Below are 18,582 nucleotides of genomic sequence, written 5' to 3'. Positions count from 1 at the left end.
GTATGCATTTCTTCCCGTGTCTGCGTGGGTTTCCTCCCATGGTCCAAAGACATGCAGGTTAGGTGAATTGACGATTCTAAATTGTCCCTAGTGTATGTGTGTGCCCTGTGGTGGGCTGCCGCCCTGCCCGGGGTTTGTTTCCTGCCTTGCGCCCTGTGTTAGCTGGGTTTGGCTCCAGCAGACCCCTGTGACCCTATAGTTAGGATATAGCGGGTTGGATAATGGATGGATGATGTACAGTAGTTCATGAACTATCATCCCAAGAAAACCAAAACATAGGTAAACAGCAACACTAATAGTGCCAGTTCAAAAGTCTTCCTCTTCTGATCTTTGCATTTTTTCCTGCACTCATCACTGCCAGACAAAATGAGCAGACATGACATAAACATGCTTAAAATGAATGCTGGAAACTTTAGGGATTTTTAAAGAATATTAACTTTCTTATAGTGATTTCTATTAAATATTATATCGAACCAAAAATTCAGTATATTGTCAAGCCCTAAATACAATAGATGGGGGTTCTGGGGACTCTGTTCAGGTCTGTATTAATGAATCTAAAAGGGGTAACACACTAACCTTAGGACACTACCACGGCAAAACATTTGCATTAACAACTTTAAGCCACATCCCTGCATCCCATAATAAGCCCTTCAATACATAAACCACTTTAAACAAATTGCAAATGCTTCTTCCAACATTGCAAATGTTACTGCAAATTAAGGGTCCATACAGTATATATATATTTGAATCAAATATTAGATAGATAGATAGATAGATATTATTTAAGAAGCTCCAAATTTAAACATATTTTATGTTTTATATTTTTAGAAAGTCATAATACAGTAACGCAAAACTTAATGTCAGTGTGTTTTCAGTATAGCAAATGACTAATTTTATCAGACTGTACCTTAGGGATCCATTTCTGTTTGTTATAGATTAGAAGTAAATTAAGGTGACCCCCCCCCCCTTACTTTTAGTTTGAAAGTGGACGACTAAAGGAGATAACTTGCACTGCTATGAAGAAGGTCTTTCTTTTTTCAGTTATGGACATATAAAAAGTATTTTTTAAAGTGATCTCAACATTTAATGTTGACATTTTAATTTGTGTATTACCAAAGATCTTTAATATACTTTGAGTAACTGAAATTAATATTCATCAGGAAAAATAAATATTTATGAAAATCTAAGCAGAAGAAAAACAAAAGGTTTTGGGGTCCAGAAAAAGTCTTGGTAAGTTTCTTAATGAGCTCAGATGTCACAAAGGGAGAGGCCCTGCTGATCTATTTTAAATGTAGCAACTGGGAAGTCGGCACCAAGACAGCAAAAAACATCAATAAATCAGCTGCAGTTGTCTCTGAAAATATATCTGTGATGATGAAGTTGTTTCAAAAAAGAAGATCAATATTTGCCAAAACAATAATCCCTGGGTAATCCTTGATTGAAAAAAATGTTTAAATAAAAATAGTCTATTTAAATGTAGGGCAAGTTGAGGAGAGGAGAAGAAAATCGTGTAGAAGAAGATTAAGAACAAGGATTAAGGAATGCAAGGTAACATACAGTAATGAAGTAGAAATAAAGTCAGGGTAAAATTAGAAACAAATACTGTCTATGTTATTATTAATTCAGGAGCATATTATAGTAATATCTCCTTTTAGTTTTATACAGTAAATATAATTTATTTATGGATAAAAGTATATTTTAAGTTGTAAAGAATATTGGGTTCCATTCATTGTATGAAATGTGGTACATAAATACATATATTACCATTATAAGCATATCAGAAGCTTTGACTGTTGTAAATCCACTTCTTTTAAAATTAAACATACTTTCAAAAAAAAAGGTATTTTAATAAATCTATATTTACATCAACAGCTTTTGCAGCAGGCAACAGTAGTTAGGAGAAGGAATAGTTTAGTGGCAACAAATACTAAACTAACTGTTAAAGCTGTTAGATCAAAGTTTTAATATGTAAAGTAAAGGACACCTCACATGAATGTGTGGTTAATGCACCATTTTCTGAAGTTTCTTCCAAGCTAAATAAAGAATGAAGTAGTCACAGATGTTCAGAAAAGGCTGGGATTGTCCCAGTACAGAAAAACAACTTTTCAGACATTGTGAGTCAAAAAAAACCCCCACCATATACTGCAAAGAGCCACATCATAGCTGGCTGTGTACTGTAGCTGCTTTTGACTCATTGGGACTTTAGTGATTCTTTACTTTTCACAATCCTTTTGAAACCTAGCTTGTATTCAGTTACTCAAAACCACTCTTCAACGTGTGTCAGCAAAAACAGATCGCCGGCTTGATATTATATATTTCACAGTAGGAAAAAATGATTCTTAAACATAAGTTGTACCAGATATTGAGTATTGAGAATAGCTTCAGTGATGCCCGTATGACATTTGGATATTTCTCTGTCAACATAGATTTCAAAAATTCCAGGGAGCCTTACCTCTTAACAGATTTCAGTCTGTCATCCTCAAAAAGTTCAGTCTTGTCTACCTGAAATGCTGTCATCTGTCAATAAAGGGAATTTTAAACAATATGCTTGAGCTGTGAATGGATCAGTGAAGAACATGGTCTGCAGTCTTTTCAGCTACAGCTTATGGAACCTCTTTTTATAATTCCTCTGGAGATCTTAAAGCAGTGTAACATATCATGCCTGTTAGTGCCTCAGCTGCTTGTCCACTTACATTTGATAGAGTTGGAAAAAGTGTTAGTGTTCCCTTTTCAAAATGTTTTCTGAATAGCTTATGTTTGTTAACATGAAGAAATAGTCTACACCATCTCAGCCTGCATTTTTCATTTTCTTTGCAGATTCAGGTTCAGTCTGTGTAAATAAACAAATCTGTCCACCCAAAAATGGCAAATCTAAAATCCATTGAGGATCAGGGTGATAAAGAGTTTTTGTGTTTCTCCTCTAAGAACTGCTTTACTGCACACAAATGTTTAATAAAACAAGAATGTTTAGAAGCCAACTGTAGGGTGGCAGGCGACTGCTAAGGCCTTTATACTCTTCGGTAATTTCAATAACAGATTGTTTTAAACTATTTATGATTGAAAACATGTGTGTGAGTAAAACTGAGAATCTCTAACATATATTAGGTGTCAGAATGAGCACTGAATTTACCTCGTTAGATACCAGAGGCCTCATGTTTAAAACCTTACTTAGATACCTTCTGTGATGCCCAGGTGCATGCATCTTGGCATCTTCCTGTACCCGGGACATCAATAGTCATGAAACCGAGTGATGGGATGGACTAGTGGCAGTGAGGAATGAAGACAACAGGAGAAAGTGGTGCCTGACTCAATGAAGAGCCACATACCCAGGCCTGAATAGATGTGGCAAATAATTGAACTTTCAATGGATTGTTTATTTATAGATATTTTTTATTTTGCTTTTAAAAAGTTATTCTATTGATTGTGGGATTTTTATAATGGCTTTAGTGCAAGTATGTGAGGGCAATGTTATATACCCTGGCCACCAGTTTGCATGTCTTAGTCTTGCTATGCATCCCTCACAACTGGTGGCTTATTGAGGTTGGGGTGGTTGGAGGGGGGGTAGAAGGAGGTAAAGTGAGTTAGGGGTCCATGGCTGTGCAGGGTTTTAGTTAAAAGTGGTGAGGAAGCACAGACCCCATTAGTGTATGTGCGCAAGGGGAATGCCTTTCAGCCACAGAGATCATGAGGAGGGTTTTGGCTAACTACACTTTACTTGCACAAGAGTAGTTAGCGTAGCTATCACTCTCTGGCCATTTAGTGCAACTGCGCTCACTAGGGGTAAAAGGGGTCTGAGAGTGAAAAGACTAAATATATAGGCAGAGAAGCAGTGGAGGTAAAATCAAGGATGAGAAAGAAAAATAAATGTCAGGAGTGAGGCTGAGCCGTGTGCAGAAGAAAAGGGGCAAGGTGGTCATGGGAACCCCCTTACCTAACAAGAAGAACGACGCTCCAGGGGTTGGGTCGCTCTTGTTCAGCATTGGAGATTTCCAGGAATGGCTGACTGGTCCGGTGATGGCTCCATAGATGCTGAAAGATGGCAGTGGAACAAGGGAGCAGGACTCAGAGGTCATGCAGGTATGCCAATGGGGTACTAAGGAAATGAAGGCGGTTGACTGTGCTCACTGGCATCTCCATCTGCTAAGCAGACCCAAAGGGGTGAACAGAGGAGACAGGTTCAAGAGAGGGGTGCACCAAGGCTTGGGAGCTGATTGAAGGAAAAAAAAAGAGATCCTTTGTTTTAGTTCTTGATTTTAACCCAGATTATTTATTGCTTTATTTGTTTAAGGATTTTAACCATCAAATTGAGCACTGTTTTTATAATGAATTATTTATTTATTGAAGAACTGCACCACACCCTATTTATTCATTTATTTGAAGAATGTTTGGAATAAATGCACTTTGCACATTTGCACCCACCATTTCCTCATTACAATAGTCCATCAGTTTCATGACTTGATATCCCGGGTTCAAGAAATGCTGCCACCGGTGCATCACAATACCATACTAAAATTTTGCTTATGCTCGTAAGGAAAAAAATAGACATAAAACAATAGGTACATCACATGCCACTCCAAGTTCCTTAACAAAGCCACTCCCTGTCACCTTCTGTCATTAAAAACATATGGCATAAAAACACATTTTTAGAATATTCATTATCTAATCACCATATAAATTTGTCCATCTTTCTAAGCGATGCCTTTACTACAAACTATTGAAGAACAGAGGGGGAAAAAGGAAGAAAACAAAACTTAAGTGAATATGAACTTAAGGTATTGCTACCTGAAGTGGAGAACAGCAAAAATATTCTGTTAGATGGTCCCTCTACAAATGAACGAAAATACCATAAGCCATAGCAAGTGACAGCAGCGGAGTGGAGAAAGCAATGGCAAAGTACTGTTACGCAGTGCCTAGATCGCCGCCAGTAAATAGTGTGAATTGATGCAGGATGTATGCACAGAACTGTGAGATACTGTATTAAGAACATTCTAATTGAACTTCTACCAAAATAAAACAATTTTGCTAATAAAAGTCAGTGTTGCAATACATACGAGTCTCTTTACATTTAATCCTTGAATTGCAATCCATGCAGGCAGTCCATTTTTCTGTGCTATATTCTCAGTATTGTACAGACCATCACAATAGGGCAAACCTTTTTGGTGCTGTACAGAAAGTATGCCACATAGCGAGTCCAAACTGTGCCATCTACCTTTTATTGAATTTCCCCTTGGGATTAATAAAGTATCTATCTATCTATCTATCTATCTATCTATCTATCTATCTATCTATCTATCTATCTATCTATCTATCTATCTATCTATCTATCTATCTATCTATCTAATGAACTAATGGTCTTTGCTGTTATTATTATTTCTTTAGTTATTTAGCTGATACCCTTATCCAACATAATTTACAAAGCCAGTTATTAAATATATATTATAGCAAATTGTATGCAGGAGTGCCTTCCAAAACCTAATCTCTATAATGGTGTGTGCACGATCACCTGAAAGAAAGATTATACATGTCATCTGTGGTTGTACTAAACTTAATTGAAATCCTTTAAATTAGGCTTACTTACCAAGGAGCCAGTCATCACACACAGCCTGACCCTGCTTCCTATGTTACTTGACAAAATATGAGGAATTGTTTGTTAAGCAGGACCCCCTCATAACTTTAGTCAGACATATTTGAGCATAATATATTAGTTGTATATTAATTAAATGAAAATGTTTTCTGTTTACAAAAATAAATTCATTCTGTGATGGTGCCTTTATCGAAACATGGAATGTGACATTGAAATGTGCAATGAAACACAATTTTCTGCTCAATGTATTGTCTTGCTATCTGGTGTCTATACAATGCCAACACCAAAAAAGACTGGGTAGGACTTATGGATGGTTGAAAATTGAAATAATGTTAAGCCAATATTCATGCCAGATTTGTGCTTTATAAATCCTGACTTTACATAAGAAATGGCTTACACATGTTTACAAGCATAATCAAGTTCATATTTGAGGCCTCACTTGCTTTCGACAGATGATGCAGTACAAAATTCAAAATTCTGGAACCCCTCTTGTCAGCATAGAAATTCTGTGTTCAGCTGTGTGCTATAACAGTTGCAGGTTTGATGCCATTAGTTTAAATTATTATTTTCATAAGAAAAGCAATGATATCACTAAGACACCATTTCACAAATTTGCATTAATTTTATAAGTTCTTTGTGCATTAGATGTTCCATTTGATATCAAGTGAGTATTGCTGTCTTAGATTATAAAAAATATAAAATATATAAAGAATATAAATAAAAAATATACACAAAAAATTAAATCCTCTCCTTCTATTCTGTGTTCATCTTCATATTTGTGCTTAGGTTTACACTACCTTAATCGTCCCATAATGTTTCAAGTGACAAACACCACAGCAAGATCGGCATTCATATTAGGGCACAGGTCTAAATATATAATGTAGGCAACAAACATGCAAAGAAAATTATGATTAAAAATAAAATGAAAATATCATGTTAATAAGAGCCACAGATATTAAGGCAAATGGCTGTATGGGACTCGCAAGCCTCAAGTTGACCACTGAAAGAAGAGACCAAAAGAAATGAGGGGCCTACATTCAATTCCTTTTGCTTCACTACCAACGACCATTCTGAAATACTTTTTCAAGTAATTATACTAATAATAATTATACTAATTATACCTCCAACCATGTAAATGTATCAAGTAGCAAGAATTGTTGAGGATGCTCTGTTAGTAAAACAAACATCTGTGAACATACAGTATGGAGTAAGCTTTAGTTTAAATATTTTTAAAGGGCATTTAATATGATTCAAATCTATCTGCTGAATGAGGTGTTAACAGAACGTAGGGATAATTGTCAAATTTTTTTTATTGTTGTGCTGAATTGAAGCCAACATTTGATACATTTCTGTACTGTTTTCTTAAAACATTGTTACTTAAGAATTCTGCAATGTTACATTCCCTCCCCAATGCGAATATAATATCATGCATTTTGTACAAGTTAATTCTCGAAAGTCTGAAATATGCTGATGGTACTGTACTGGTGGGGATTTTGAAATCAGACACTTCATGTCAGCTAATACTTTAACATAAGTAAGACATAAGATTCAAATAAATGGTGCTCATATAATGTTTTTTGAGATAATGATAAGCACAATGACAAAGACATTAATCCGTCTTCCACAATATATAGTGATATATGGTAAGAGATCATTTTTATCTTTTGCAAATATTCGGTTCAATGGCAAAGAGTAAGTCAAGGAGAAACACATACACATTTTTGTTTTCTACTTTACTGTATAATTTGCCATTCATTTTTCTAATATTTCTTGCTTTTAATTAAATGCACATAACCTATTGAATTTACCATCAGAACAAGAAAAAAAAGCTAAAGACTGATGGATACTGCTTCCCTCTGGTTCATGTGGCAATTTTTTGATGCTTTTGAGAAAGTAAAATGTAGCAAACTAAAGACAAAATAGGTTTGTTGGTCCTGCTCTTGACCAATCATCAGTGGGCACGCAACACACTCCATCCAATCCCTCACCTCCTTCGAGGAGGAACATCTGGTCCTCGACGTCTTCCTCCCCCTTTCGCATGGACATGAGGAGGAACTGAGCTTCCGAGTGCTCCTCGTTCTGCCGATCCTCTTCGGCCTGCAGCAATCACTCCTCTTCTCCCACTGACGTTGCACCGTCGCTCCACATGGTTGCATACTTTGGCTACAGACGCTGATCCAGGCAGTCCCTTTCAAGAAAGTAAGCCCAGGGGATTGCAAGGTAATCTTCGCCGGTCCAACTGCCCCTGTGCGCTAGACCTACCTCCCGGTTCCCATCTTCTGGAGCATGCTTCCTCCGGGTTCTCTTCAGCCAATCCATGGGAGAACTGCGAGTTTGGGCTCTCGGTGCTATAAGAGCTTGCCTACTCTTCCTCTTCTCCATCGGTCTGGAACAGATGTTTACTACAGACCTCTGGCGGCCATTGGGATGAGCTGCTTTTAGCGGTGTGGTTATGTTGCAGCGTATGTGTGTCTTCATCTGCTGTGTGGGCTGTTTCCACAAAATAATTTTTTAATGGGCCCCACCACCTTTTAACAGGCAGGAAGTATCATCTGGGATACCATTATGGAAGTTCAGCCCCCGAACACAGACAAACAGACACCAGATGTCCAAAAATCACACACATTTAATATTCTGTTCTTAATACAACACCACACAATGCATAAATCAGCCACAAATACTCAGTCCCTTCTTTCTTTCCTCTTTCCTCTATTCTTCTGCCACCCTCACTCCTCCACTCTAAAGCTCCGTCCAATTCCTCCCGACTCTGGCTCTCCTAATGGAGTGAGGCGGTCCCTTTTATAATGCCCCAGATGTGCTCCAGGTGCTTTGTGACAATCTTCTGTCGGCACTTCCTGGTGTGGTGGAAGTGCTGTATGAGCACCCGGAAGCACTTACGGATATGCCTGGACTCTCTTCTGGCAGCACTTCCGAGTGTGGGGGAAGTGCTGCAGTCCAAGGCTTTATAATCATCCGGGCGCCCCCTAGTGGGGGCCACAGGCTCCAACAGGGTTGAGCTCCTAAGCTCTGGTCCCATGACACCCCAGGGTGTCTTTATCCTGGTCCTTCCAGGTGTCCCAGCTGGGCAGGACCCCCAGCCGTCTGCCACACAGTTAAGGCACGCGGCTGGGGGTGGTACCCAGCTGGGACGCCCGAGAGGACTGGAAGAAGGCTCACGTCTCCTCCAGACCATGAGGGAGCGACAGCCCTGGTTGCTGTGGGGCCTGTGGTCACCGTCAGGGGGCGCCACAATGCCTGGAGAGCCCTGGACCTCAGCACTTCCGCCACACCAGGAAGTGCTGGGGGGAAGAGGAACAGGGAAACCCAGAGTGCTTCCGGGGATGCAGCTGGCACTTCCGCCACACTGGGGCGTGTCGGTGGAAGATTGCCGGAACACACCTGTAGCACATTCAGGGGACAATAAAAGCCTTTTATTATTATAAAAGCCTTCATTCAGGGCTGGAGTCGGGTGGAAGAGGATGAGGTCTGGGAGAGGAAAGAGGTGGCCTGAAGAGAGGAAAGGCATTGTGAGTTAGCCTGGACTTGTGGGGTGATTGGTGCTGCAGCACTGGGTTGTGCACTTTAATATTTGTAAATACTTGCAAAATAAACGTGTGTTGGGTGACATAATGATGTCCGTCTGTCTGTGTCCGGGCTGGTTCCCACTAAGTATATAACATATCTAATGAAGTTACCAAATTTCTCATTTTGATAGTCAGCACAGTGACACTGGGTACTTTAACAAGGTCAGGATGTGGCAAGTGGAGTGCTGTGGTCATGCTAATTTTTTATTTGTATTACTTGTTATACTCTGATTATGCCATTGATTACTATACCTTCTGTAATGGACTCTAATGGTCAAAGACACAGCATATTACACGATTTCTACTGCTAATGGTACAGTACTTTCCATCTCAAAGTTAAGCTGTGCCACCTTTGCATGTGTTTCATGTTGACACCAATAACTGAGTCTTGCTGAAATGGCATAATACGTTATTCATGCAATGTGGGAGAATGACTTATCTGTATATGATAATTTGCAAAATATACATCCTCCTACTCTCTCCTTCTAATCACACACTTTTCATCTAGTCTACACAACAAAATGCTTAAAATTAAATTAAGTCTGAAGTTTTAAGTCCTACTTCAAAAGAAGGTCTTAAAAACCATCTACAGGCTGTGCTCTCTAGCTGTCTCTTCTACAATTTGCACATTATCCACTATGCTACTATTTACTAACTAAATTTACTGGGTAATTACCATACACAGAATGCTTACTTTTCTATTTCAATTAAACAGGTCCAATTTATTTGCAATCACAATCACTATAAATAAACACTCAAGTGTGACTTGGCCTTAAGCGTTCAATAAAACAGTAGTAGGAATCCAGCATACATTTAAGGTAAGAATACAGAAAAGACCTATTCCTCAAAAACACAATTTATAAAAGTTTAGTAAATGAATACAACATAAATTAGAGGCAGTGCTTATGTCAATCAAATTAAACATACAGACTTTGATTTCGATTTAAACACAGCTGCCAAGCAAAAACTAACTTCTAGTTAGCATTTGTACAGCTAAACACAACAGTTCAAAACTTGAAAACAAAATAATGCTTGAGTTTACTTTCTAATGTTTTTACTGTAATACAGTATGCTCTATTATACATGTTGAAAGAACACCAGATATTATTATAAGCACATATAAAATGTAAAAGGTTTTAGCCAATATAAGAATGATTAATATAGCGGATAACATACAGGGATACTTAAAACTAATCCTTTTTTAATCCCTCAAGGATTTAAATTACGATGACTTAGAACATGAAAGATTTATATCAGTCAACAAAAAATCCTCATTAAATAATCTTATCTTACAGACTTAGTATTATATCATCCTACCTAAATTATTTATGATTATGTTAGAAGGGTTAACTCTTCGGACCAAAAGTCAATTACTCACAAAGTGTGGTCTCCTTTCATAGCATTCATTACGATTTCTGACACTAACTACCCACTATTTCTGATTTTGCCTAAACTGGACAAGCAGACTGGTTGGTGTCAGGTCATGTTCTGCAATGAATTCTCTTCCTCCCTTAAATGTGATGACTTTCAGGCAGTATGCACAACATTCTTAAAGTGCACCCTATCAGAGCAGTGGGAATCATGCTATTTTACACTACTGCCGGCAACACCCAAGTTTCTTTGTTCTTGTTCTTGGATGAGTAGTAATTTTGTCAAACTAAATAAGAAGAAAACAGAAATGGATGGTTGTGATGTGACATTTTGCATACAAGTTGATAAATATTTTGCATGTCTTTATTTGTAACTTAGACAAAGCAATGTAATATTAGTGTTATAGATAATAACAGCAATGGTTTGATGGTTTAAGAACCCCTTACCCCCGTTTAGGAATGAGTCTCTTTGTAATTTTACAACAGGGTTGGGGTAAGTGCCTCAAAAAGTTTGGCTAATATTTCTCTGCTGGAGTCTCTCAGTCAACTCCAACAGGAAAGCTAGGCTGCCTAACTGCCAAGCTTTACCTTAACACATGGTTTGGAGGGCAGGTGTGATGATGTTCTCTGCCCCATTGGTCTGAAGTATGGCTCTTTGGAATTGGCTTGTATCAAAAGCTTTTAAGTACTATGATGCCCTATTGGCTGTAGGGGTTGGACAGAAAACCTATAAATTTACTTGCTTTACTCCTCTCTCTCTTACCAAACTGATGAAAGACCATCTCACACACCATGAACTGAAAAGGACAACACGATAAAGAGCACAGCTCGGCAGCCATATTGAGACAGGCATATGTGGCCTGTTCTGTAGAAAGCTGACCACAAATGATGCCTTAACTAGAGACATTTTAAGTAAGTGACAAATTTGTGTGCTGCCTGAAACTACACATCACCATTTATCGGGTTGTATGGTTGCCAATATTCAAATGTACTTTGCATATTGTTATTATTAATGAATTTAATTAATAGTACATTGTATAAATTGTAACTTAACTCCTGCTTGTCTTTTACTACACCTAATTGCCTGAGGTTATACATGTAGAAGGGAAGGTGGGTTGAAGTTATATGGTACGATACCTTATAAACAGTGGTAAGTCTGGGAGATTTGAGGCATTCAGACAAAAGCTACATATTAATGACATAAAAGGGGAAAGTAGAGTAATATATTACTCTACCAAGACAAAACAATGAGGATATTAGAAATAAACTTGATCCATCCATAAGTCAAGACAGAGGTAAAGAATATAGAGGTAATTATTGACTCTGATCTAAATATTAAATTACATTTTAATCAGATCACGGGGACAGCATTTTTTCACTTAAGAAATATAGCAAAAATTAGACCCCTTATAACTTTGCAAGATGCTGAAAAATTAGTTCACGTTTTTGTTTTTAGTCAACAAGATTACTGTAATACACTCCTCTCAGGACCACCTAAAAATGGCATCAATCGATTGCAACTAATGCAGAATGCAGCTGCCAGAATCTTAACTAGGAAAAGAAAATCTGAGCACATCTCTACAGTTTTGATGTCACTACATTGGTTATCTGTGCCATTTAGAATTGACTTTAAAATACTGCTTATAGTTTACAAAGCCTTAAATAATCTCGCTCCATCCGATATTTCAGAATGTCTTTCACCTTACACTCCAAATCGTATCCTTAGATCTTCAAATGAGTGTCCGCTTATTATTCCTTGAGCTAAACTTAAGAAGTAGTGAGGCAGCCTTCTACTGTTAGGCACCTAAAAACTGGAATAGCTTATCAACAGAAATTTGCCAGGCTAATACAGTGGAGCAATTAAAAAAAAAAAACTGCTAAAACCCATTATTTTAATATGGCTTTATTATAGCCTCATTTTATTGTAACCCTGATATTCTGTATATGCATTTAATTATCATTTTTATCATGACTCCGTAATCCATACTAACCCCTAATTTCTCTGCTATTCTTTTTCTGGTTTTCTGTGGTGGCGATCTGTGCCACCACCACCTGATCAATACACCATGATGTCCCTGAATTGATGGATTGAAGGCCATATGTCCACAAGACCATCATCATCTAATTCTTCTATGTGAAGCCTGAAAACCATGAAGACTGATTGAGATCATTTACGTTAGGTAGAATGCCCAGTGCGGGCTGGGCAGTCTCGTGGCCTTGGAACCCCTGCAGATTTTTTTTTTCTCCAGCCCTCTGGAGTTTTTTATTTTTCTGCCCTCCTGGCCGTCAGACCTTACTTTATTCTTTGTTACTTAGTATTGCCTAATCTTATTTTTATATTTTTCTTTTTTCTTTCTCCATCTTGTAAAGCACTTTGAGCTACAGCATTTGTAGGAAAACATGCTATATAAATAAATGTTGTTGTTGTTAGTGGCAGTTTCACCATTTCACAATACAATCAGAGTACAATACAATTGTACAATCTGTATAGTATACAGTAAATTTCCAGTAGGATAATATCTGACCACACACAGCTGCCTCCCCAGTAAATAGGGTTATTTATAGTCCATCTCAAACTTTTCACACACTATTGCTTCTCTTGAATCAAAAGACAATTGTCCCATAAATAAAGGCTGGGACCACTAATCTAATTGAGGTCCCAACACACCATCATCAAATACAATAAAACCATTAACAAAAGACTGCAAGGACTAGCTTAACCAAGTTCAAAACAGTAAAAGGAAATTGTTAATAATAATTAATAATAATTAAACAATTAAAAAAAAAAACTAAAAGAGAACATTACAGACACCCCAGAGCAAAACACACAGCAGAATATAACAACAGTTTTGACATATCTTATACAACCTTTACTGATTACCATGAGTAATAATTTTAAAACAATGTGTATAGGTTAAACAAGAATAATAATAAAATGGTTACAATACTGACTAAAACTAGGCAAACCTTATAGATATTTTGCAAAAGAAACTGTATAGTGATATTTGAGTATAATGCAAGTAAAAGTGATGGATTTGAATATGGCGACGGTGCAAGCCACATATTGAGAGTAACATTATGTACTAAGCAGTCAATTACTGTAAACCCCAAGGGGACAGGAAGCACTGGCTGTGTTTATTGCATCTAGAAGTAATTGTACTGCAAGTTTGCAAGTACTGGTATTTGAGAGCGACACATAGTAGCAATTGCTGATGTAACTTTGACTTTAATGATGCATTTGGAGCATGGTAAGACACAGTCATATAAAGTATTGGAAATCAATTATGCTTGGCAAGTAGGTAGGCTGTGCTTTTCCTAATGTACAGCATTCACTCTGAGCCTTATCTGATTGGAAAGATGTCATCATCAGATCAGTGTGACAAAGCAAATTAACTCTTTTATTTGCAACAATTAAACAGAAGTTTTTATAGTCAGTTTGCAAACAATATACTGCATGATGGTATACCAAGCTGTGAATTGTACATTAACAGTCCCAACGGTATGAAAGTAGCATGCACTGCTTATTTCTTTACTGCCTTCCAGGGCTTCTAGGCAGTGTTATGTAGCAGTTAAGGCTTTGGACTTCAAACAATGAAGTTTAGAAGTACAAAGTCTTAAACACTAAATATCTCCACTGGCAATGTGTGACCATGAGCAAGTCACTTCACTTGCTTGTGCTCCAATTGGAAAGAAAAAAAAGAAAGAAAGAAAAGAAATCTAACCAGGTGTATCTGTCAAATGTTGTAAGGCATCATCAGCCAAATGATAAGTAATAACAAGTAATAATACCCTCTTTTGGCCAGGTGGTATTGCTTCCTCTGATGGTTCTACATTGGCTTTATTTAACAGAGGTTTAGACAACTAAACAGCCATCTACTACATGTTTTTCATATCCTGAGAAACTGAGCAAGTGTAATCACCATTTGGTATTTATTCAACTTGATTATGATAAAAACAACATTAAAAGTGTTTGTTGTCACCTTTTTAGCCATACAATATTGTACGTGCAATACCTGTAATGTATTATTCTTTGCTCAGTACATGTTTGCATTATATTTTTTGTAGAATTTGAATGACATTGTGTATTTGATAAGTAACACTAACTCACCAGTCTCAGAGAGTAGTTTAATAGCCTCTAAAACTCTTTCAGTGTAAACTCCTGGCTCATAGTTTTCCATCTCTGCATTAATGATGTGGACAACTCTGGCAGCACGTCCTCTTATGGCACCTGCAGTGCGATCCAAAGTGTCAACATCTCCCTCTTGGAGGGCAATGACACACTTGTTCACATCTTCAAGGATGTGGTTTTCTGGAGGGGAAAAAAAAACACCAAAACACATGTTATTAAAAACTAAATTACTGGTTTTGCTATTTACTTTTACTATCAAAAATGTGGTTTAAATTATTTATTCATATACTTATTTCTATTAATAAAACCAAAAGTAAATCCTTTGAATTATATGGATAAATAACTGAAAATAGCTGTACCATGTTTAGTAAAATGTGTGTCATAGAGGAGGCATTGTTAAATAGATAGTACTTAATGGTGAGAGCCAACCTTTGATAATAAAAGTGCATTTAATACCTGGGTAAATGGCAGTAAGAAACAATGAAAAGCTTATTTAGAAGGCTATCATTTATAAGCAATAACTACAATATTCTCCTGCTTCATCAACAAAAGTTATGACTGATTTATCAACCTACTATTGAAATAATTATTGATCAAAATTATCTTATTTGAAACCCAATGTCCATGTGTTGCTATTGTACAGAAATTAAGCTAAAAACATGTCTTTTATTAATAATAATCAATCAATAGTAATGTTTGATTGGCAATGCATTCCACAAAACATTAAAAACAAGGAACACAAGTAGCACTGTAATCTTCCGGTGGGTTTGAATCCTGACAGTAATGCTACCTGTGCTGAGTTCTCTTGATTTCTATTTGCACGGTGTATGACACATGTGAGTAGGACACATCTTCAGGGCTTTCAACCTACTTGAAATTCCATTCTGAACCACGGGTTGGCACTGTCTCTTTCTCCTTCTCCTCTTTAATCCTCAGATCAGAGGTTCATCGAGCGGAAGATCTCTGATGTCACCACCACCTCGCACCCAGAGGTCACACCTCTTCCACCATAAGTTAAACACAACAGCCAGCTACACCAGAAGTGGCCACGCATTTTTGGAATCACTTCTGGATAAGGCGAATTCATCATGGCTGTGTTGAAAAGCACCTTGTTTACTTTTTTCTTTTTGGCACAAAGGTCTACCAAATTAAACTGGGTTCACCACTGCAGTATTTATATTTGCCTGTGCTTCTCCTACAGCAGGTATTTTAGTTTACCTCTTCCAGGTGGTGATTTTATCAGGACTAAATCCCTTTTCTCTGTTTTCTTATATTAAGTTTGTTAATTTTGCTGTTTTTGGTTATTGTAATATATTAATGTTTTTTTTTCTGAACTTCTGTTTTTATTTTCATGTAAAGCGTTTTGGTTTTCAGATTATTGTGTTATTATTACAAATTAAATCTGCTATTTATCTTGTCTCTTTGTGTTGAGCCCAAGGAGTGCACCCCCTTTTCATTGCAGCTATGCAGATCTTCTGCAGCCTTTATAAAGGTCTCATAGGCCTTGCTGTAGCATCAGCTCCTGCTTGTGATGTTCATCTCTGTTTTCTGTGATTACCTTCCTTTCTGAATTTTGTAATTTTTAATTCCCATCCTCCCAATTTATGATCTGTTGGCTATTGCTAACAGTTTTGATTTTGGATTGATAATTTCTGACTTAGTTCATTTGGAGTTTCCTATTTACGGCAACCTCTTGTATCTTACTTTCTCTCATTCTACACTATTGTAAATACGTTTGCTTTAAAGGATTACTGTTTTTGTTCTTTGTGCCTGGAGTTTTACAGTTCCCCCCTCTCTCCCATTTTAAAGATTTAAAGGAATTAGTAAATACTTTTCGAGTTTCCAGGCCCGGCCTGCTTTGTGCCTTTGAGCCCTACTTAGAATTTCAGCTCTGCTTTTTAAGACTAAGGCCTTTGAAGAGTTTTGTGAAGCCAGATATCATGACACAGCCTCGTAAAGATAACTGACTTAGGTCAACAAGTGAGTCCAATTTGGTCCGGCATGAGTGAGTTCTTGTGTGTCCTACAACAGAGTAGTGCTCTTTATACTGTATGGTTGTTTCCTGCTTTTTGCTTGCTACTATTGTAAAAGTCTTCCGTTTCCATTCACTCTGACCTGTATTAAGTGAGTCCAGTAAATTTATGTATGAAAAAAGGGAAAAACCACTGCTTAAAGAATTCTGCTATTGAAATTGAGCACCAACATCTTAAGTATTTGGTATTTTTTGGTATTTGGTACACTGTATTAATACTCAAAGGACAAAATATGTTATTGTGACAGTCAAAGAATTGCAGATTGTTGCTTGGCAACAAATTTCCTTCACGAAAGATAATATATTTTTGTATGCATAAAATGTTTCTCAGTCAAGTTAAAGTGTACTTTAAATATGTGACACAAATTGCAAAAAGCAATAATTTGTATAAATATCAACCATTTTCATGTGGAATATTGTTGCTCATGCATGAAGAAAGATTAAAGTATGCTTTGTACAATTTTACAGTGTTAAATGTTTACATGATATCTGTCAAAACAAGCCATTACCTTTGTGTTATTTTAAATATTTGGTTTCATCAAAACCATTCCCTAATCTAGGTTTGCAGAGCCCAGAAATATTCAATTTTACCTGAAACAGATAAAAAGTCATCTACAGATGTAATGTCATCCACTGCTTCAGTCAGAACTCTGACTTGCTTCTCCCATTGGTCTTTGAAGACATCCATATTGTCCTGGGCAACTTTACTTTGCGGCCTTGCTGCCAAAGTCAGTGCAGCATTAATAACCTGGAAAGAGAATTTTAAAATGTGATTATACCAGCTGAGCTTATCACAAATGATGTACACACCAAAAAAACAGATGAAAACAGAAGAGGTTATTCAATATTTTATAACTGGGGGGAGTATGATCGTTACCTGTGACAAACTTTGATTGGGTTGTTTAAAGTATTTTATGGCTGTTTTGTTTTAAAAGGTATGTTCTTGCACTTCTTTTGAGATGTTTTCAAAGTAAGGAATATAATTTTGAGGTTAGTTTATTGAATCATTGCTTACTTTTTGTGTTTCGTATTATTTTGTACCATCATCGTTTTTGTTGCATATGGACAATGCTATTTGAATATATTTACTCTCTAATCTGTTTTTTTGTAGTCACCCTATATTTGCTATTTTTTTACTTTGAATTTTGCCTCTTGTTTCTGTTCTAACACTTGACTTCTCGATGTCAAGGTTTCGACCCTTTTTGACTTCTGAATATATCTTGTCTCCAAAATATTCTGGTAGTCCTTCTAGCATAACACTAGGGTTCTTTGTGGCCATTTGCCTTTGGAGGAGGCTATTTGCATTTGTCTTTGCCTGGCTGTCATGATATACCACATTATCTTGCGTTTACTAGATTACTGTGCTACAGTCAGAATTTTTTGGCTGGCTTGTTTTTATTTTCTGTTTTACTGATGTTTTTTGTTAACTTTGAATTATTAGTCAAGTCAAGAAAAATGTATTCATAAAACCAAATTTAAAATATCAGATGTTGAGCCAGCGTGCTGTACAAAGGGGTAGTAAAATAAACACAATACAACCAATAGTATAAAAAAAGATTAAAAAACAATCAATTAAGACCGTTCCCCCACAACCGTTACACACAGTGAAAGGCAGAGGAGAATAACTGGGTCTTAAGCCAAGTTTTAAAAACCTCAGTAGAGGAAGATGACCTGATATGGCGAGGCAGATCATTCCAAATCCTAGGAGCAACAACTGAAAAACCTCTGTCTCCCCTAGACTTAATACGAGAGCTTGCAAATACAAGGAGTAGTTGTCCAGATGACCTCAATGCCTTCGGTGCCGAGTGGGGTTTAAGGAGATCGCAGATATATGTTGGATTAAAACCATGCATGGCTTTAAAAAGAAACAAAGTTTTTAAATC

General features: G+C 37.0%; 1 protein-coding gene across 2 annotated transcripts in view; it reads right to left on the bottom strand.

Moving 5' to 3' along the window:
• Nucleotides 1–18,582, bottom strand: part of ctnna2 (catenin (cadherin-associated protein), alpha 2) — a 1,795,296-nt gene that overhangs the window by 149,168 nt on the left and 1,627,546 nt on the right. For both annotated transcript variants that reach the window (XM_039751821.1, XM_039751823.1), the window contains exons 11-12: nucleotides 17,291–17,447; nucleotides 14,647–14,847 (exon numbers count right to left, since the gene is read on the bottom strand). In XM_039751821.1, coding sequence (XP_039607755.1) covers nucleotides 14,647–14,847; nucleotides 17,291–17,447 — 358 coding nt within the window. The remainder of the gene's footprint in view (nucleotides 1–14,646; nucleotides 14,848–17,290; nucleotides 17,448–18,582) is intronic.

The sequence above is a fragment of the Polypterus senegalus genome, chromosome 4, assembly GCF_016835505.1.
Source record: "Polypterus senegalus isolate Bchr_013 chromosome 4, ASM1683550v1, whole genome shotgun sequence".
NCBI lineage: Eukaryota > Metazoa > Chordata > Cladistia > Polypteriformes > Polypteridae > Polypterus > Polypterus senegalus.
The sequence above is the reverse complement of the archived record's forward strand: the minus strand, read 5'-3'. Positions and strand labels throughout refer to the sequence as shown.